Raw genomic sequence first — 22,267 nt, forward strand, 5'->3', positions numbered from 1 at the left:
GCAGGGCGCTGGGGGGGGCGCCCTGAGACGCAATAATAAACACCTTGGATGGCAAAAAATGCATCACATATAGCTCCTGGGCTATATGGATGCATTTAACCCCTGCCAAAATACATAAAAAAACGAGAGATAAGGCCGCCGATAAGGGGGCGGAGCCTATCTCCTCAGCACACTGGCGCCATTTTCCCTCACAACTCCGTTGGAGGGAAGCTCCCTGTCTCTCCCCTGCAGTCACTACACTACAGAAAGGGTTAAAAAAGAGAGGGGGGGCACTAATTACGCGCAGTATTAAAGATACAGCAGCTATAAGGGTAAAAACACTTATATAAGGTTATCCCTGTATATATATAGCGCGCTCTGGTGTGTGCTGGCAAACTCTCCCTCTGTCTCCCCAAAGGGCTAGTGGGGTCCTGTCCTCTATCAGAGCATTCCCTGTGTGTGTGCTGTATGTCGGTACATTTGTGTCGACATGTATGAGGAGAAAAATGATGTGGAGACGGAGCAGATTGCCTGTAATAGTGATGTCACCCCCTAGGGGGTCGACACCTGAGTGGATGAACTGTTGGAAGGAATTACGTGACAGTGTCAGCTCTGTATAAAAGACAGTGGTTGACATGAGACAGCCGGCTACTCAGCTTGTGCCTGTCCAGACGTCTCATAGGCCGTCAGGGGCTCTAAAGCGCCCGTTACCTCAGATGGCAGATATAGACGCCGACACGGATACTGACTCCAGTGTCGACGGTGAAGAGACAAATGTGACTTCCAGTAGGGCCACACGTTACATGATTGAGGCAATGAAAAATGTTTTTACACATTTCTGATAATACGAGTACCACCAAAAAAGGGGTATTATGTTCGGTGAGGAAAAACTACCTGTAGTTTTCCTGAATCTGAGAAATTAAATGAGGTGTGTGATGATGCGTGGTTTTCCCCCGATAACAACTGATAATTTCTAAAATGTTATTGGCATTATATCCTTTCCCGCCAGAGGTTAGGGTGCGTTGGGAAACACCCCCTAGGGTGGATAAAGCGCTCACACGCTTGTAAGGGCTCTACCCTCTCCTGAGATGGCCGCCCTTAAGGATCCTGCTGATAGAAAGCAAGAGGGTATCCTAAAATGTATTTACACACATACTGGTGTTATACTGCGACCAGCAATCGCCTCAGCCTGGATGTGCAGTGCTGGGTTGGCGTGGTCGGATTCCCTGACTGAAAATATTGATACCCTAGATAGGGACAGTATATTTTTGCCTATAGAGCATTTAAAAGATGCATTTCTATATATGCGTGATGCACAGCGGAATATTTGCCGACTGGCATCAAGTCAAAGTGAGTTGTCCATTTCTACCAGTAGAGGGTTATGGACACGTCAATGGTCAGGTGATGCGTATTCCAAACGGCATTTGGAAGTATTGCCTTATTAAAGGGAGGAGTTATTTGGGGTCGGTCTTTCAGACCTGGTGGCCACGGCAACAGCTGGGAAATCCACGTTTGTACCCCAGGTCGCCTCTCAACATGAGAAGACGCCGTATTATCAGGCGCAATTTTTTCGTGGACAAGCGGGCAAAAGATTTCTCATTTCTGCCCCGTGACAGAGGGAGAGGAAAAAGGCTGCAGAAATCAGCCAGTTCCCAGGAACAGAAACCCTCTCCCGCCTCTGCCAAGCCCTTAGTATGACGCTGGGGCTTTACAAGCAGAATCAGGCACGGTGGGGGGCCCGTCTCAATGAATTTCAGCGCGCAGTGGGCTCACTCGCAAGTAGACCCCTGGATCCTTCAGGTGATATCTCAGGGGTACAAATTAGAATTCGAGACGTCTCCCCCTCGCCGTTTCCTAAAGTCGGCTTTACCGATGTCTCCTTCTGACAGGGAGACAGTTTTGGAAGCCATTCACAAGCTGTATTCCCAGCAGGTGATAACAAGGTACCCCTCCTGCAACAGGGAACGGGGTATTATTCCACACTGTTGTGGCACCGAAGCCAGACGGCTCGGTGAGACCGATTCTAAATCTAAAATCTTTGAACACTTACATACAGAGGTTCAAATTCAAGATTGAGTCACTCAGAGCAGTGATTGCGAACCTGGAAGAAGGGGACTACATGATGTCTCGGGACATCAAGGATACTTACCTTCATGTCAAAATTTACCCTTCTCATCAAGGGTACCTCAGGTTTATGGTACAGAACTGTCACTATCAGTTCAGACGCTGCCGTATGGATGGTCCACGGCACCCCGGGTCTTTACCAAGGTAATGGCCGAAATGATGATATTCCTTCGAAGGAAGGGAATTTTAGTTATCCCTTACTTGGACGATTCCCTGATAAGGGTAAGATCCAGGGAACAGTTGGAGGTCGGTGTAGCACTATTTCAGGTAGTGTTGCGGCAGCACGTTTGGATTCTCAATATTCCAAAATCGCAGCTGGTTCCTACGACTTGTCTTCTGTTCCTAGGGATGATCCTGGACACAGTCCAGAAAAAGGCTTTTCTCCCGGAGGAGAAAGCCAGGGAGTTATCCGAGCTAGTCAGGAACCTCCTAAAACCGAGCCAAGTCTCAGTGCATCAATGCACAAGGGTTCTTGGTAAAATGGTGGCTTCCTAAGAAGCAATCCCATTCGGCAGATTCCACGCAAGAACTTTCCAGTGGGACCTGCTGGACAAATGGTCCGGGTCGCATCTTCAGATGCATCAGCGGATAACCCTGTCACCAAGGACAAGGGTGTCCCTCCTGTGGTGGTTGCAGAGTGCTCATCTTATAGAGGGCCGCAGATTCGGCATTCAGGACTGGGTCCTGGTGACCACGGATGCCAGCCTGCGAGGCTGGGGAGCAGTCACACAGGGAAGGAATATCCAGGGCTTATGGTCAAGTCTGGAGACATCACTTCACATAAATATCCTGAAGCTAAGGGCCATTTACAATGCTCTAAGCTTAGCAAGTCCTCTGCTTCAAGGTCAGCCGGTGTTGATCCAGTCGGACAACATCACGGCAGTCACCCACGTAAACAGACAGGGTGGCACAAGAAGCAGGAGGGCAATGGGCAGAAGCTGCAAGGATTCTTCGCTGGGCGGAAAATCAAGTGATAGCACTGTCAGCAGTATTCATTCCGGGAGTGGACAACTGGGAAGCAGACTTCCTCAGCACGACCTCCACCCGGGAGAGTGGGGACTTCACCCAGAAGTCTTCCACATGATTATAAACCGTTGGGAAAAACTCGACAGGTATTGCGCCAGGTCAAGAGACCCTCAGGCAATACCTGTAGACGTTCTGGTAACACCGTGGGTGTACCAGTCAGTGTATGTGTTCCCTCCTCTGCCTCTCATACCCAAGGTACTGAGATTGATAAGATGGAGAGGAGTAAGCACTATATTCGTGGCTCCGGATTGGCCAAGAAGGACTTGGTAACCGGAACTTCAAGAGGATCCGTGGCCTCTACCTCTAAGAAGGGACCTGCTCCATCAAGGACCCTGTCTGTTCCAAGACTTACCACGGCTGCGTTTGACGGCATGGCGGTTGAACGCCGGACCCTGAAAAGGCATTCCGGATGAAGTCATCCCTATCCTGATCAAAGCCAGGAAGGATGTAACCGCAAAACATTATCACCGCATTTGGCGAAAATATGTTGCGTGGTGCGAGGCCAGTAAGGCCCGACGGAGGAAAATTCAACTGGGTCGTTTCCTACATTTCCTGCAAACAGGAGTGTCTATGGGCCTGAAATTGGGGTCCATTAAGGTTAAAATTTCGGCCCTGTCAATTTTCTTCCAAAAAGAACTAGCTTCAGTCCCTGAAGTTCAGACGTTTGTAAAAGGGGTACTGCATATACAGCCTCCTTTTGTGCCTTCAGTGGCACTTTGGGATCTCAATGTAGTTTTGGGTTCCAAAAGTCACATTGGTTTGAACCACTTAAATCTGTGGAGTTAAAATATCTCACATGGAAAGTGGTCATGCTGTTGGCCCTGGCCTGGGCCAGGCGCGTGTCAGAATTGGCGGCTTTATCCTGTAAAAGCCCTTATCTGATTTTACATTCGGACAGGGCGGAATTGAGGACTCGTCCTCAGTTTCTCCCTAAGGTGGTGTCAGCGTTTCACCTGAACCAACCTATTGTGGTGCCTGCGGCTACTAGGGACTTGGAGGACTCCAAGTTGCTAGACGTTGTCAGGGCCCTGAAAATATATGTTTCCAGGACGGCTTGAGTCAGGAAAACTGACTCGCTGTTTATCCTGTATGCACCCAACAAGCTGGGTGCTCCTGCTTCTAAGCAGACTATTGCTCGTTGGATTTGTAGTACAATTCAGCTTGCACATTCGGTGGCAGGCCTGCCACAGCCAAAAATCTGTAAATGCCCACTCCACAAGGAAGGTGGGCTCATCTTGGGCGGCTGCCCGAGGGGTCTCGGCTTTACAACTTTGCCGAGCAGCTACTTGGTCAGGAGCAAATACGTTTGTAAAATTCTACAAAATTGATACCCTGGCTGAGGAGGACCTGGAGTTCACTCAATTGGTGCTGCAGAGTCATCCGCACTCTCCCGCCCGTTTGGGAGCTTTGGTATAATCCCCATGGTCCTTACGGAGTCCCCAGCATCCACTTAGGACGTTAGAGAAAATAAGAATTTACTTACCGATAATTCTATTTCTCGTAGTCCGTAGTGGATGCTGGGCGCCCATCCCAAGTGCGGATTGTCTGCAATACTGGTACATAGTTATTGTTACCAAAAAATCGGGTTATTGCTGTAGTGAGCCATCTTTTCTAGAGGCTCCTCTGTTATCATGCTGTTAACTGGGTTCAGATCACAAGTTGTACGGTGTGATTGGTGTGGCTGGTATGAGTCTTACCCGGGATTCAAAATCCTTCCTTATTGTGTACGCTCGTCCGGGCACAATATCCTAACTGAGGCTTGGAGGAGGGTCATAGGGGGAGGAGCCAGTGCACACCAGTTAGCCCTAAAGCTTTCTTTAGATGTGCCCAGTCTCCTGCGGAGCCGCTATTCCCCATGGTCCTTACGGAGTCCCCAGCATCCACTACGGACTACGAGAAATAGAATTATCGGTAAGTAAATTCTTATTTTTTCCCCCTTCTGAAGAATTAAATGAAGTGTGTGAACTAGCGTGGGCTTCCCCCGATAAAAAATTGGTAATTTCAAAAAAATTACTAATGGCGTACCCTTTCCCGCCAGAGGATAGATCACGTTGGGAAACACCCCCTAGGGTGGATAAAGCACTTACGCGCTTATCAAAAAAGGTGGCACTGCCGTCCCAGGATACGGCCGCCCTTAAGGAACCTGCTGACAGAAAGCAGGAGGCTCTCCTGAAATCTATATATACACACACTGGTATTATACTGAGACCAGCTATTGCCTCAGCATGGATGTGCAGTGCTGCAGCTGCATGGTCAGACTCCCTGTCAGAAAACATTGACACCCTAGACAGGGACACTATATTGCTAAACGTAGAGCATATTAAAGACGCTGTCTTCTACATAAGAGATGCACAGAGGGATATTTGCCGGCTGGCATCTAAAATAAGTGCACTGTCCATTTCTGCCAGGAGAGGGTTATGGACCCGGCAGTGGACAGGTGATGCAGATTCTAAAAGGCACATGGAAGTTTTGCCTTATAAGGGTGAGGAGTTGTTTGGGGATGGTCTTTCGGACTTAGTGTCCACAGCAACGGCTGGGAAATCAGCATTTTTGCCACATGTCCCCTCACAACCAAAGAGAGCACCGTATTATCAGGTACAGTCCTTTCGCCCCCAAAAGAGCAGACGGGGTAGAGGCGCGTCCTTTCTGCCCAGAGGCAGAGGTAGGTGGAAAAAGCTGCAGCATACAGCCAGTTCCCAGGAACAAAAGTCCTCCCCCGCTTCTTCTGCTAAGTCCGCCGCATGACGCTGGGGCTCAACAGGCGGAGCCAGGTACGGTGGGGGGCCGTCTCAAAAACTTCAGCAATCAGTGGGCTCGCTCACAGGTAGATCCCTGGATCCTTTAAGTGGTATCTCAGGGGTACAGGCTGGAGTTCGAGACATCCCCCCCCCTCCCCCCCCGCCGTTTCCTCAAATCTGCCTTACCAACGACTCCCTCAGAAAGGGAGGCTGTGTTAGAGGCAATTCACAAGCTGTATTCCCAGCAGGTGATAGTCAAGGTGCCCCTACTTCAACAAGGACGGGGTTACTATTCCACAATGTTTGTGGTACTGAAACCGGACGGTTCGGTGAGACCCATTTTAAATTTGAAATCCTTGAACACATATTTAAGAAAATTCAAGTTCAAGATGGAATCGCTCAGGGCGGTTATTGCAAGCCTGGAAGAGGGAGATTACATGGTATCTCTGGACATCAAGGATGCGTACCTGCATGTCCCCATTTACCATCCTCACCAGGAGTACCTCAGATTTGTGGTACAGGATTGTCATTACCAATTCCAGACGTTGCCGTTCGGCCTGTCCACGGCACCGAGGGTTTTTACCAAGGTAATGGCCGAAATGATGATACTCCTTCGAAAAAAGGGAGTTTTAATTATCCTATACTTGGACGATCTCCTGATAAGGGCGAGGTCCAGAGAACAGTTGTTGGTCGGCGTAGCATTATCTCAGGAGGTGCTTCACCAGCACGGTTGGATTCTGAATATTCCAAAGTCTCAGCTGGTTCCGGCGACGCGTCTACTGTTCCTGGGGATGATTCTAGACACAGTCCAGAAAAAAGTGTTTCTCCCAGAGGAGAAAGCCAAGGAGCTGTCATCTCTAGTCAGAGGCCTCCTGAAACCAAAACAGGTGTCGGTGCATCACTGCACGCGAGTCCTGGGAAAGATGGTAGCTTCCTATGAAGCGATTCCATTCGGCAGGTTCCATGCCAGAACCTTTCAATGGGACCTGTTGGACCAATGGTCCGGATCGCATCTTCAAATGCATCGGTTGATAACCCTGTCTCCAAGGACCAGGGTGTCTCTGCTGTGGTGGCTGCAGAGTGCTCATCTCAGAGAGGGCCGCAGATTCGGCATACAGGACTGGGTCCTGGTGACCACGGATGCCAGCCTTCGAGGCTGGGGAGCAGTCACACGGGGAAGAAACTTCCAAGGACTTTGGTCAAGTCAGGAGACTTCCCTACACATAAATGTTCTGGAACTAAGGGCCATTTACAATGCGCTAAGTCAGGCAAAAGCCCTGCTTCAAAACCAGCCGGTTCTGATCCAGTCAGACAACATCACGGCAGTCGCCCATGTAAATCGACAGGGCGGCACAAGAAGCAGGACGGCGATGGCAGAAGCCACAAGGATTCTCCGATGGGCGGAAAATCACGTGTTAGCACTGTCGGCAGTGTTCATTCCGGGAGTGGACAACTGGGAAGCAGACTTCCTCAGCAGGCACGACCTCCACCCGGGAGAGTGGGGACTTCATCCAGAATTCTTCCAACTGATTGTAAACCGCTGGGAAAGGCCACAGGTGGATATGATGGCGTCTCGCTTAAACAAAAAGGTAGAAAAATATTGTGCCAGGTCAAGGGACCCTCAGGCGATAGCTGTGGACGCTCTAGTGACACCGTGGGTGTACCGGTCGGTTTATGTGTTCCCTCCTCTTCCTCTCATACCCAAGGTACTGAGGATAATAAGGAAAAGAGGAGTAAGAACTATTCTCATTGTTCCAGATTGGCCAAGAAGGTCTTGGTACCCGGAACTTCAAGAGTTAATCTCAGAGGACCCATGGCCTCTGCCGCTCAGACAGGACCTGCTGCTGCAGGGGCCCTGTCTGTTCCAAGACTTACCGCGGCTGCGTTTGACGGCATGGCGGTTGAACGCCGGATCCTAAAAGAAAAGGGTATTCCGGAGGATGTCATTCCTACGCACATTAAAGCTAGAAAAGATGTAACTGTACAACATTATCACCGCATATGGCGAAAATATGTGGCGTGGTGTGAGGCCAAGAAGGCCCCAACGGAGGAATTCCAGCTAGGTCGATTTCTGCACTTCCTACAGTCTGGCTTCGGCAAGGCATGTGTCAGAATTGGCTTTGTCATGTAAAAGCCCCTATTTGATTTTCCATATGGATAGGGCAGAATTGAGGACTCGTCCCCAGTTTCTTCCTAAGATGGTTTCAGCTTTTCACTTGAACCAACCTATCGTGGTGCCTGCGGCTACTAGGGACTTGGAGGACTCCAAGTTACTGGACGTAGTCAGGGCCTTGAAAATTTATGTTTCCAGGACGGCTGGAGTCAGGAAGACTGACTCGCTATTTATCCTGTATGCACCCAACAAGATGGGTGCTCCTGCTTCAAAGCAGACTATTGCTCGCTGGATTTCTAGCACAATTCAGCTTGCGCATTCTGTGGCTGGCCTGCCACAGCCTAAATCTGTAAAAGCCCATTCCACGAGGAAAGTGGGCTCTTCTTGGGCGGCTGCCCGAGGGGTCTCGGCTTTACAACTTTGCCGAGCTGCTACTTGGTCAGGGGCAAACACGTTTGCAAAATTCTACAAATTTGATACCCTGGATGAGGAGGACCTTGAGTTCTCTCATTCGGTGCTGAAGAGTCATCCGCACTCTCCCGCCCGTTTGGGAGCTTTGGTATAATCCCCATGGTCCTTACGGAGTCCCCAGCATCCACTAGGACGTCAGAGAAAATAAGATTTTACTCACCGGTAAATCTATTTCTCGTAGTCCGTAGTGGATGCTGGGCGCCCGTCCCAAGTGCGGACTGTCTGCAATACTTGTATATAGTTATTGTTAACTACAAGGGCTATTGTTGAGCCGTCTTTTGAGAGGCTCTGTTGTGTTCATACTGTTAACTGGGTATAATATCACGAGTTATACGGTGTGATTGGTGTGGCTGGTATGAGTCTTACCCGGGATTCAAAATCCTTCCTTATTGTGTCAGCTCTTCCGGGCACAGTATCCTTACTGAAGTCTGGAGGAGGGTCATAGTGGGAGGAGCCAGTGCACACCAGGTAGTCCTAAATCTTTCTTAGCTGTGCCCAGTCTCCTGCGGAGCCGCTATCCCCCATGGTCCTTACGAAGTCCCCAGCATCCACTACGGACTACGAGAAATAGATTTACCGGTGAGTAAAATCTTATTTTTTCTCCCTCGTGGGGGTCCACGATCCCCCTGGAGGGATAACAAAATAGCGTGGCACGCCACCGTGCCCGCAGCGTGGCGAGTGCTGCGAGCCCGCAAGGGGCTCATTTGCGCTCGCCACGCTGTTGGTATGCCGGCGGTCGGGCTCTCGGCGCTGGTATGTTGGTTCCCGGGAGCCCGGCTGCCGGCATACCATACTACACCCAGTCCAGGATGTAGTGATATCCATGCTTGAGCACAGGTGACAGGGGGGCAGATGTATTAAGCCTGAAGAAGAAGTGCGAGGTGATAACGCACCAGCCAATGAGCTCCAATATGTAAATTGACTGTTGGGAGCTGATTGGCTGGTGCGTTATCACCTTGCACTTATCACTGCTTTATCACTTATCCAGACTTAATACATCTGCCCCTTCATTAGTACCTCCGTTATTTTTATGTAACCATCTGTGTTAGTGTGCTTCGAGGAGCGGCATTAGCAATGCCTGTCCTAGAGGCTGGAGATGAATGTTGCCCGTCTGCCTGTAGAAAATTAAAAAGAAACTTTATTTTGTGCACTTTTAGATTATGTACTTGAATAGCAGTAACCGTTCCTTTTTGTTAACCTTTAAAAGCTGGGAGGTGGGGGTTTTTTTTTGCCTCACCCTGTATATACACCTGAAATATTGTATATAGATGTGACTGCATTAAAGATATGCCAGTCTTTTTTATAAACTTGATGGATGGCTCCCATCTATGGGGGTCATTCCGAGTTGATCGCTAGCTGCCGTTGTTCACAGCGCAGCGATCAGGCTAAAAATCGGAATTTCTGCGCATGCGTATGGGCCGCAATGCCAGGGCCGCGTCGTACGGGTACAAAGCCCGTTGTGGTTGTGCACAGGTTGTAGCGACGTTTTCAGTCGCACTGACGGCCGCAAGAAGATTGACAGGAAGGGGGCGTTTCTGGGTGTCAACTGACCGTTTTTAGGGAGTGTTTGTTAAAGCGCAGGCGTGTCTGAAAAAACGCAGGCGTGGCTGGGCGGGTGTATGACGTCAAATCCGGACACGAATAGGCTGAAGTGATCGCAAGCGCTGAGTAGGTTCAGAGCTACTCTGAAACTGCACAAACTGTTTTTGTAGAACTCGGCTGCACAGGCGTTCGCACTTCTGCTAAGCTAAAATACACTCCCCAGTGGGCGGCGGCATAGCGTTTGCACGGCTGCTGAAACTAGCCAGCGAGCGATCAACTCGGAATGACCCCCTATATACGTTATAAAATTGAGTGTAAGCCCCACCTCAAATAAGGGACTACCCCCAGTGCTTTAGTCTAGGCTGGTTAGCACTGAAGCAGGGGGATAACAAGTTAAATTATTGGCTCCACTTGTGGATCTTTTATATTGTGTCAGCCAGTAATGACTACACTTGTGCACCAAGTAGGAGATCTGGAAAACAGGGGGGCCCTGAGGACTGAAGTTGGAATATACTGTATTAGACCATAAAGTCCGACCATAAGACAGATAGGTGAGAGCCTGAGAGGGTTAAATCTACCCCCCAGCGTACTGTGATGGGAAGGTATGTGTGAGGACTACTAATTAATGATTTCACGCTTCTAGCAATTGCACTCTTGTTCCTCTAATGCACATTTCCCACCCAACAGCCTAAGAAGTAACACCCCAATGTTACAGTGCAACAGAAAATAACTAACCCGTGTGCTAAATGCCATCAAATAAATGATCACAGTACACAAATGGTTATTTCAGATGAATTTCTCGTCCCTAGTGATATTCTGCCCTGTACACAACCTAAGCAGGGGGTAGCCCATACACAGTGTAACCCAGGCCTCTGTGCGAGCAGATCTTATCAATGTGGAGGCTTGCACGCTCTGTAGAATAGAATGCATTGCTGCTATACATTCAGGGGGATTTTCAATTAGCTGCGATAACAGACTTTTTGCGTGAAAAACAGACTCTTCCCGCGAGTCGCAATTACAGCCTATTCAGTTATCTGGGAAAGTTTATCTGTGATCATTTTTTCGCAAATTTCACTTCACCTACTCTGAGCAGGGGAAAAATCCATATTTTAAGGTAAAAATGTTTGGATAGGGTACAGAACCCCTGGGACAGCCCCCTGACTAATTAGGCACATTGAAGGTTTTAATAATTTTTAATTGGCCAATAATGACGTCATTTTTGGGGTGACAAAGTACAAAGTGAAATTGGGATTCAAGGTATGGAACAGTTATATTGGGGTGCTTTGAGTGGGACAGGTGTTTTCAGGCTTGCAGGTGGGAGTAATCGGTCTGTTTACACTTTTTTTTCAAAAGTACCCTAAAATGACACAAATATATACTTGTACCCATTTTCATGTACCCCAGATGTAATGACAGCAGTTATTTTGCACAAAAAAACCTTGCTTTCTATCATTTTAAAATAAATGCATATAACAGCCATTTCACGCAATTTTAAGTCCCCAAAAACTCTTTAATGTGATCTCTAATACACTTCTCTTCCGTTACCCTATGTTGGTTTAGCATTTTATGGGGTACAGGCTGACTTCCCCATTTTCACCTACACTTTTCACGTCAAGAATTTTCGCGTGAAACCCATTTGGAATTGAATAGGTCGAAAAAACGGGAGCGCGCATACCCGCGAAAAGACGTTTTTGGCTACCACTTTCGTCCAACTGCACGTGAAAAATTTGCAGCTAATTGAATAGCCCCCTCAGTCTTGTATTTAAGGTTTACTGGCACTAAGTATCTAAGACCAAGAAAGACATTTATTGCTCTGATACATCCATCTTAGTATTAATATTTTGCAGTCACCTTTTTGACATTACAGAATTGTATATATGTATTGCAGAACATATTGCATTGGATAATCTGAATATGTAAATACCTCTAAGGTTTATTGAAGTAAAGATGTAGAGCTTTTGCGTAATCTGAATACGTCACTGTCACTAGTGGGTATGACATGAGTCTGCCCACCGCTGCATATGAAACATTGGTATAACAATTTGTAGAGAACATTGCAGAGTTGCTGCACAATGACATCTAACCTTGCACATTTTCTTGCATCATCTAACCTGCATTAAACAGTAAATAATATACAGTATATTGGTAGTTTATCTTGTGTGTGTGTGTGTCCTAGGACCTGAATACACCTTGGGCTGACTTATTAAGTGCTGTGAGTGTATATCTAATACAATAAAGTAGTGCTGTGCAACTGCAAATACAGGTTGTGTACAATTAATAGTGAAAGCATTAGGTTTTCAGAAATGTCACTTCTGTATTTTTCTGTGTTTAATCAAGGTAAATTTGTGCAGTAGACATCAGTCTTATTTAAGTAAGTTCTAGATCCGGATCTGCTTTAAATTGATTGATTATTTTGTAAATATTGCGCTCTTCAGCTTGGGAAAATGAGACTAACGTTTCCTTGCCGAGCGGTCACCTGCACGCACTTGCAGTGCTTCGACGCTGTGCTCTACCTGCAAATGAATGAGAAGAAGCCCACCTGGATCTGCCCTGTCTGCGATAAGAAGGCCAGCTATGAAAGCCTAATATTAGATGGGTACGTACACATGTCTTCACAGGTCAGTGGTAAGGGTCCTGCTGGCTTACAGCCCCCTTCAATGCATTATTTTTGCCTGAACGGCTTCAAAATATTGATGAACTGTTCTCTTTAAGGGCACAGTAGGAACAGGGGCACGCTAATGTGGCACAGTAAGAACAGGGGCACGCTAATGTGGCGCAGTAGGAACGGGGGCACGCTAATGTGGCGCAGTAGGAATGGGGGCACGCTAATGTGGCGCAGTAGGAACGGGGCACGCTAATGTGGCGCAGTAGGAACGGGGGCAGGCTAATGTGGCGCAGTAGGAACGGGGGCACGCTAATGTGGCGCAGTAGGAACGGGGGCACGCTAATGTGGCGCAGTAGGAACGGGGGCACGCTAATGTGGCGCAGTAGGAACGGGAGCACGCTAATGTGGCGCAGTAGGAACGGGGGCACGCTAATGTGGCGCATTAGGAACGGGGGCAGGCTAATGTGGCGCAGTAGGAACGGGGGCACGCTAATGTGGCGCATTAGGAACGGGGGCACGCTAATGTGGCGCAGTAGGAACGGGGGCACGCTAATGTGGCACATTAGGAACGGGGGCACGCTAATGTGGCGCAGTAGGAACGGGGGCACGCTAATGTGGCGCATTAGGAACGGGGGCACGCTAATGTGGCGCAGTAGGAACGGGGGACAGTGGCATGTGAATTGAAGATAGTGTGTGTGGCATAATGTGTACTGGCAGTCTCTCTGTGAGTGCTGACTGTGCCGTCCTCCTGGTGTGGGTATACGGTCAATAGGTCAACCATTAATGGTCAACATGCATTAGGTTGACATGGCCAAAGGGTTAACGTTGTCATTGGGTCGACAGGTATCAAGTGAGCCATGTAAGGGGACGCGGAACACTAATTGAGGTTCCCTGTACTTTGACGGCAAACTACATCCAAAGTAAGGAATGTCGACCATTTCCATGTCAACCTTTTCATGTGTCGACCTTTTGTTCCTGTTGACCTTTTCCATTGTCTATTTTTGAGCATGTCGAGCATATGGGGTTGACCTATTGAGTGTCGGCCTAATGATCCATACCCCTGGTGTGGTCTCTCTGTGTGTTTTACCCCCTTTGCTTTATGTAACTGGAAAGTGAGGGTCTGGGGGGCGGACGGGTGCTACCTCCTGACTTGTAACCTGCAACCCTAAAGTGTGCAGGATCTGTACACAGATGATATCTGTATACTCATGCAGGCTCTTCATGGAGCTTCTCAATCAGTGCTCAGACGTAGATGAGATCCAGTTCCAGCAGGATGGGTCCTGGTGTCCTATGAGACCAAAGAGAGAGCCGGCGACCTCACCAAGCTCCCCATATTCACACATTGAAGGTACGTCCATATAGCGCTGCCTTCAGATATAAATATTCGGGTTCTATGTAGAATTAGAGTGGAAGACTGGAAATAAAGGTTCTGGTTTGTATTTGTTGTGTAACTGAGAAATACTGACACCTGCTGGTGAGTGAGGTTAGTGCAGTAACCAGGAGCTGGTAATTATGATCAATACTGTGTTCCAAAGGACTACATTGCAGGATGTGAGCGGTGTAGTATTTACATGCATTACGGCAACTGCATAAAAATTAAGGAAACAAATAGTCTGTTTTCCAACACAACAAGAACATCCATTCTGTGCATCATTGTTCAGCATTGGGAGTCTCACCTTTCCACATTAACAATGGCTCCTCAGCTTTAATCATCCAGTCTTGCCCTACTCTCACTTTAACAATGCACATTAACGACGACCCTTCAATTTTAATCATCCAGCCTTACCACACTCCCAAACTATCACCTTTAATATGTTCTGAATACTGCAAGGTAAGTACCATACTTGTAAAGTGGAATTGTGCACCTTTGAGCCACCTACCCATGAGTAATGTACACCTGTTTGGTTCTGTTATACTTGGTGCTCAGCCTTCTGGTTGTTTTACCTCCTTCGTTGTCAGTCCCATCCTGGGAGAGGGCAGTAACACACCTTACCTGTACGTCTTTCCTGCTGATTGTGCTGGTGACGTGCTCACAATTCCAGTTTAATACAATCAGAACGGGTTTGTATGTGTCTAACTTGTTCCTCTGTGTGGCAGGGTCTGGAGTTATCAGTAAGATGTACACTGTCAGAGAGCCCACCGAGACGAGAAGAAAGGCGGAGGTTATAGACCTAACCATCAGCAGCTCTTCCGAAGAGGAGGATGAGCCGCCGGCCAAGAAATGTCTCTACGTGCCGGATTCCCAGGGGATCCCGCTGAAAGGGTGCGGAACAAAAGTTCTCATTCTACTTCAGCAGCTCTGCTTACTGAGGATGTTTATGGTGTCCCTTCTGTATAAATGTTTTGGTGTCTCCTCTCTGGGTTTGGTATATGTGACCGACGGATGGGATGCCAGTGGTCAACAATACCGACGCCGGCATCCCGATCATTAAAATCCCAACAAGGATTTCGGTAAGTATGCCATCTTCTCTCCCCTACCCCACCCTCCCCACAGCCTATCCTAACCTTCACCCGGTAGTGCCTAAACCAAAGCCTCCCCCCACCCGCAGCCTAACCCTCCTCCCTGCCCGCGCCAACCCTAACCTCCATTCGGTAGTGCCTAATCCTAAACCTCCACCTTCCCGTAACATGACCCCCCCGCTACCCCTAATCTCCACCCGGTGGTGCCTAAACCAAAGCCTCCCCCCACCCGCAGCCTAACCCTCCTCCCTGCCCGCGCCAACCCTAACCTCCATTCGGTAGTGCCTAATCCTAAACCTCCACCTTCCCGTAACATGACCCCCCCGCTACCCCTAATCTCCACCCGGTGGTGCCTAAACCTAATCCCCCTGCCCTCCCCGCAGCCTAACCCCCCCCCCTTCCCCCCCGTAACATAACCCTAACCCTCCAGCTTAGTGCCTAAACCTATCCTCCCCCTGGTGGTGCCTAACCTTAAGTCCCCCCCCCCCCCCCCCCCCCCCCCAACCCTAACCTTCCCCCTCCTCCCAAATGCCGGCTGTCAGGATTCCGTTGTTGGCATTCTGATAGATGTCGAGATTACGGAAGCCGCTATCTTAACCGCATCCCTCCTCCATTCCCCAATACATTGCTTTCACTGTATTAGTTGACACACAGAGCTGGGACCTCAGCCAATCAGCGTTGGCGCTGCTCAGCTCTTTCATATTGTTTGTGGAGATATCCCGCCCAACATCTGCAATCAAACCGCTGTGCCGGACATCTGCCGCTAAACAGCGACCAAGGAAGCTACAAAGGTCCTAGCTGTATGGGACCCTAATACAACAAATTGTGTGGGCCGGGCAAAGGGATCTCAATTCTGCTACCGGAGCAGGTTAAATAAATCTCATATTTATAGTGGGGTCCAAAAAAGTTTTTCACATCTATTAACCCAAAAAGAACAGATTGATATTCACTTCTACAAATCATATAGCAGAATAACGCCTAATTAAATGCCCTGTCATTCTGGCTGCTGTTTTACTTAATGAATGAATCATTTTGTTTACCAAAGGGTGCTGGCATATCAGCAATCGGCAGCTATGTTGGCGAAAATGGGCAGTGCGGCGGCGCTACACCCCTCCATACTGGACTACTCTAATCCCTTCCGTCACCCCGCCATCTCCGGCCTCTCCGCAGAGTTACCAGGTATGTTCCCTATAAACTACTGACGTTACTCAGCTGTCTGCAGCAGCCCTGAGTCTGCGGCTGTGGGGCAGTGTCACACAGCATAGAACCGCTCCCCGTTACCCTGAGTCTGCGGCTGTGGGGCAGTGTCACACAGCATAGAACCGCTCCGCGTAACCCTGAGTCTGCGGCTGTAGGGCAGTGTCACACAGCATAGAACCGCTCCCCGTTACCCTGAGTCTGCGGCTGTGGGGCAGTGTCACACAGCATAGAACCGCTACCCGTTACCCTGAGTCTGCGGCTGTAGGGCAGTGTCACACAGCATAGAACCGCTCCGCGTAACCCTGAGTCTGCTGCTGTAGGGCAGTGTCACACAGCATAGAACCGCTCCCCGTTACCCTGAGTTTGCGGCTGTGGGGCAGTGTCACACAGCATAGAACCGCTCTCCGTTACCCTGAGTCTGTTGCTGTGGGGCAGTGTCACACAGCATAGAACCGCTCCCCGTTACCCTGAGTCTGCGGCTGTGGGGCAGTGTCACACAGCATAGAACCGCTCCCCGTTACCCTGAGTCTGCGGCTGTGGGGCAGTGTCACACAGCATAGAACCGCTCCGCGTAACCCTGAGTCTGTGGCTGTAGGGCAGTGTCACACAGCATAGAACCGCTTCCCGTTACCCTGAGTCTGCAGCTGTGGGGCAGTGTCACACAGCATAGAATCGCTCCGCGTAACCCTGAGTCTGCGGCTGTAGGGCAGTGTCACACAGCATAGAACCGCTCCTCGTTACCCTGAGTCTGCGGCTGTAGGGCAGTGTCACACAGCATAGAACCGCTCCCCGTTACACTGAGTCTGCGGCTGTAGGGCAGTGTCACACCGCATAGAACCGCTCCCCGTTACCCTGAGTCTGCGGCTGTGGGGCAGTGTCACCCAGCATACCGCTCTGCGTAACCCTGAGCCTGCGGCTGTGGGGCAGTGTCACACAGCATAGAACCGCTCCGCGTAACTAATGTGTAAGGTGCGCTTCCTGCTCCCCTCGCCCGGTTTGTGTGTATATGATTGTGATGTTTGTGTATGAATTGTGTGTATATGACATTTCTGCTGCGGGGTACACTGGGCTCCACAAGGATTGGACAATGGGGTGTAGAGTAGGATCTTGATCCGAGGCACCAACAGGCTCAAAGCTTTGACTGTTACCAGAATGCACAGCGCCGCCTCCTATATCACCCCGCCTCCCAGCACAGGAGCTCAGTTTTGTAAGTTGGTGCTGCAGTAAGCAGGCACTTAACAGAGGGGCTGCTCCAAGCAGCCCTAAGAAAAGCTTTTTATGAGGTAAAAAGTGAAGACTTCAAGGGCAGCAGCGGTGGTAAATGTCTTGTAGCATTCACTGCTGCAGCTCCAGCTCTCCCCAGCGGCGCTGTATACTCCCGAGCCCTGGTTGCCGGGTACCTACAGCGGAGGCTCCGGTTTTCTTCACGTTAGACACACGCGGCTGGGGCTCTCCAGGATCGCGTGGCCGCTCTTCGAGAGGTGGTAAGTGGGTCCCGCTTGCGGGAACCGGTCTTTATCGCGATCCGGCGCGGTCAGTGGGAGGCGGGCCGCGCGCGCTGGCGGTGGACACTGTGGCAGTACAGGCGATCCCACTAGATCACCAGGGCATGGGCGCAGATCAGGTTTTCTCTCTAAACCAATTCTTATATCGCCCACAGTACCCGGTGGTTTTGCCAGCAGAGGGGATAAGGCTTAGACCTGAAGCCCCTCCCCCGGCCCCAGGGTGCCATTTCTAGCAGGTGTTCCTGCCCTGGAGCTGCATATCTGTCTTTCTCTGACGTCCTAGTGGATGCTGGGAACTCCGTAAGGACCATGGGGAATAGACGGGCACCGCAGGAGACTGGGCACTCTAAAAGAAAGATTAGGTACTATCTGGTGTGCACTGGCTCCTCCCTCTATGCCCCTCCTCCAGACCTCAGTTAGAATCTGTGCCCGGCCAGAGCTGGATGCACCTAGTGGGCTCTCCTGAGCTTGCTAGAAAGAAAGTATTTGTTAGGTTTTTTATTTTCAGTGAGATCTGCTGGCAACAGACTCACTGCTACGTGGGATTGAGGGGAGAGAAGCAAACCTACCTGCGTGCAGCTAGCTTGTGCTTCTTAGGCTACTGGACACCATTAGCTCCAGAGGGTTCGAACACAGGGCCTGACCTCGATCGTCCGTTCCCGGAGCCGCGCCGCCGTCCCCCTTGCAGAGCCAGAAGACAGAAGAAGGAGATAAAATCGGCGGCAGAAGACTCCGGTCTTCATTAAGGTAGCGCACAGCACTGCAGCTGTGCGCCATTGCTCCCACTGCACACCACACACTCCGGTCACTGTAGGGTGCAGGGCGCTGGGGGGGGCGCCCTGGGCAGCAATAAGTATACCTTTTGGCAATATATACACATAATACAGTCTGGAAAACTGTATATGTGTAAAACCCCCGCCATTTTTAGTCAGAAACAGGACAGAAGCCCGCCGCTGAGGGGGCCGGGCCTTCTTCCTCAGCACACCAGCGCCATTTTCTCTTCACAGCTCCGCTGGAAGGAAGCTCCCCAGGCTCTCCCCTGCAGTATCCTGGTACACAAAGGGTGAAAAGAGAAGGGGGGGCACATAAATTTAGGCACAAAATTTGTATATACAGCAGCTACTGGGTAAACACTGAGTTGTAGTGTAATCCCTGGGTTATATAGCGCTTTGGTGTGTGCTGGCATACTCTCTCTCTGTCTCTCCAAAGGGCCTTGTGGGGGAACTGTCCTCAAATAGAGCATCTCCTGTGTGTGTGGTGTGTCGGTACGCGTGTGTCGACATGTCTGAGGTAAAAGGCTCCTCTAAGGAGGTGATAGAGCGGATATGTGTGTGAGAGGGTGTCTCCGTCGACAACGCCGACACCTGTTTGGATATGTGTAAGTGTTAAGGTGAATTTATTGCACAAAAGGTTAGGGAACAGACAGGAAATCTACCCATGTCTGTCCCTATGTCACAGAGAACTTCAGAGTCTCTCAATGCTCACTATCCATAATAACAAACACTGGTATCGACATGGACTTTAACTCCACTGTCGACTACGATAATGCAAAGTTACAGCCAAGATGGCTATAAGGTATTCAATATATGATTATTGAAATAATAGATGATTTGCATATCACTGATGACTCATCTGTCCCTGACACGAGAGTACACATGTATAAGGGGAAGAATGCTGAGGTAAATTTCCCTCCTCTCATGAGGAAAAAGAGCGGGAATCTCCAGACAAGAGACGGCAGCTTCCCACAAGAGAATTCTCAGGCTGTATCCTTTCCCCACTAGGGCCAGGATATGTTGAGAATCTTCCCCTGGGGTGTCCTGTTTGCACAGACGGTAGCACTTGCTATTCTCAGGGATCCTGCAGATAGCGTGCACATTCTAGTATACTACCCAGACCGGCGATTGTGTTGGCATGGGTTTATAGCGCTGTGGCAGCGTGGACAGGTACCTTATCAGCAGAGATGAGACCCTAGTATGCAATATAAATATATTAAAGATGCTGTCTTAAGTGATAGATATATAGTTATAAAGCATGCCCAAAGAGACATGAGTATACTGGGTCCTAGAGTCAAAGCTATGTCGATCTCTGCTTGACGTGTCCTGTGGAATATGCATTGGACAGATGATGCCGACTTAAGAGGCATATGGAAGGCTGAGGATTGTGTGGAGAAGGGTTCTCGGGCCTGGTCTCCACAGCTATAGCTGGTAATTCTGCTAGTTTGCCTTATATTCCTGCACAGCCTAAGAAAGCACGACATTATTAAATGCAGCCTTTCGTATAAAGAAACAAGAAAGTCTGAGGGGCGTCCTTTCTTGTCAGAGCCGGGCAGCTAGTTCCCAGGAACAGAAGTCCTCCCCGGCCCCTACAAAAATCCACCAATGTCGCTGGGGCTCCACAGGCGGAGCTAGGCCTGTTGGGGACACGCCTTCGTAAGTTCAGCCACAAGTGGGTTCACTCCCTGTTCGATCCCTGGGCAATAGATATTGTGTCTCAGGGATACAAGCTGGACTGTGAGAAGATGCCCCCTCACCGACGGCCCTGCGGGCTTCCCCCCAAGAGAGGGAGCCAGTGTTATCTGCAATTCACAAATTGTATCTTTAACAGGTGGTGGTCAAGGGTCCCCTCCTTCAACAAGAGGGTGTTATTATTAGACCATGTTGTAATCCCGAAACCAGACTGTTCGGTCAGACCCATATTGAATTAAAAATCCCTGAACATATACCTGAGAAGGTTCAAGTTCAAGATGGAATCGCTAAGAGCGGTCAGTGCAAGCCTAAAAAGGGGGAGACTTTATTGTGAATCGGGACATAAGGGATGCATACCTTCAGGTCCCCATTTATCCACCTCATTAGGCGTACCTCAGAATTGGTCTCTCCACGGCCCCGAGAATATTCACCATGGTAATGGCGGATATGATTGTGCTCCTGCGGAAGCAAGGTGTCACTATTATCACGTACTTGGACGATCTCTTCATAAAAGCGAGATCAAGAGAGCAGTTGCTGAACAGCGTATCACTTTCTCTGGAAGTGTAACGGCAACACGGCTGGATTCTATATATTCCAAAGTCGCAGTTGTTTCCTACAGCTCATCTGCCTCTCCTAGGCACGATCCTAGACACAGACCAGAAAAGGGGTTATCTCCCGATAGAGAGAGCTCAGGAGTTCATGACACTGGTCAGGAATCTATTAAAACCAAAACAGGTGTCAGTGCATAACTGCACTCGAGTCCTGGGAAGGATGGTGGCATCATACGAGGCCATCCCCTTAGGCAGTTCCATGCGAGGACCTTCCAATGGGACTTACTGGACAAGTGGTCCGGATCACCTCTTCAGATGCATCGGTTAATCACCCTATCCCCCAGGGCCAGGGTGTCTCTCCTGTGGTGGCTGCAGAGTGCTCACCTTCTCGAGGGCCGCAGATTCGGCATTCAGGACTGGATCCTGGTGACCACGGATGCAAGCCTCCGAGGGTGGGGGGCCGTTACACAGGGAAGAAATTTCCAAGGTCTGTGGTCAAGTCAGATGACTTGCCTTCACATCAATATCCTGGAACTAAGGGCCATATACAACGCCCTAAGTCAAGCGGAGATCCTGCTTCGCGACCAACTGGTTCTGATCCAGTCAGACCGCAGGGGTTCATGTAAACCGCCAAGGCGGCACAAGGAGCAGGGTGGCGAGGGTAGAAGCCACCAGAATTCTTCGCTGGGCGGAGAATCAAGTAAGCGCACTGTCAGCAGTGTTCGTTCCGGTAGTGGACATCTGGGAAGCAGACTTCCTCAGCAGGCACGACCTCCACCCAGAAAAGTGGGGACTTCATCAGGAAGTCTTCACGCAGTTTGCAAATTGATGGGAACTGCCTAAGGTGGACTAGATGGCGTCCCACCTCAATAAAAAGCTAAAAAAGGTTTTACGCCGGGTCAAGGGACCCTCAGGTGATAGCTGTGGTCGCACTAGTAACACCGTGGGTGTTCCAGTCGGTCTCTGTATTCCCTCCTCTTCCTCTTATACCCAAGGGCTGAGAATTGTAATAAAAGGAGGAGTGAAAACAATATTCTTTGCTCCGAATTGGCCAAGAAGGACTCTGTACCCGGAGCTGCAGGAAATGCTCTCAGAGGACTCAGGGCTTCTGCCTCTCAGAGAGGACATGTTTCAACAGGGGCCCTGTCTGTTCCAAAATTTACCGCGGCTGCATTTGACGGCATGGCGGTTGAACGCCGGATCCTAGCGGAAAAGGGCATTCCGGTTGCAGTTATTCCTACGCTGATAAAGGCTAGGAAAGACGTGACAGCAAGACTTTTTCACTGTATATGGCGAAAATAGGTTGCTTGGTGTGAGGCCAGGAAGGCCCTACAGAAGAATTCCAGCGGGGTCGATTCCTGCACTTCCTACAGTCAGGAGTGACTATGGGCCTAAAATTAGGATCCATAAAGGTCAAGATTTCGGCCCTATACATTTTCTCTAAAAATGAACTGGCTTCACTGCCTGAAGTTCAGACGTTGTTCCGGG

General features: G+C 49.7%; 1 protein-coding gene across 6 annotated transcripts in view; it reads left to right on the forward strand.

Annotated features, from left to right (window-relative positions):
• PIAS2 (protein inhibitor of activated STAT 2) overlaps nucleotides 1-22,267 on the forward strand; it is a 160,993-nt gene that overhangs the window by 116,274 nt on the left and 22,452 nt on the right. For all 6 annotated transcript variants that reach the window (XM_063958454.1, XM_063958419.1, XM_063958427.1 and 3 more), the window contains exons 9-12: nucleotides 12,429-12,589; nucleotides 13,813-13,946; nucleotides 14,696-14,861; nucleotides 16,104-16,237. In XM_063958454.1, coding sequence (XP_063814524.1) covers nucleotides 12,429-12,589; nucleotides 13,813-13,946; nucleotides 14,696-14,861; nucleotides 16,104-16,237 — 595 coding nt within the window. The remainder of the gene's footprint in view (nucleotides 1-12,428; nucleotides 12,590-13,812; nucleotides 13,947-14,695; nucleotides 14,862-16,103; nucleotides 16,238-22,267) is intronic.

This window comes from Pseudophryne corroboree, chromosome 1 (genome assembly GCF_028390025.1).
Source record: "Pseudophryne corroboree isolate aPseCor3 chromosome 1, aPseCor3.hap2, whole genome shotgun sequence".
In the NCBI taxonomy this organism is placed as follows: Eukaryota; Metazoa; Chordata; class Amphibia; order Anura; family Myobatrachidae; genus Pseudophryne; species Pseudophryne corroboree.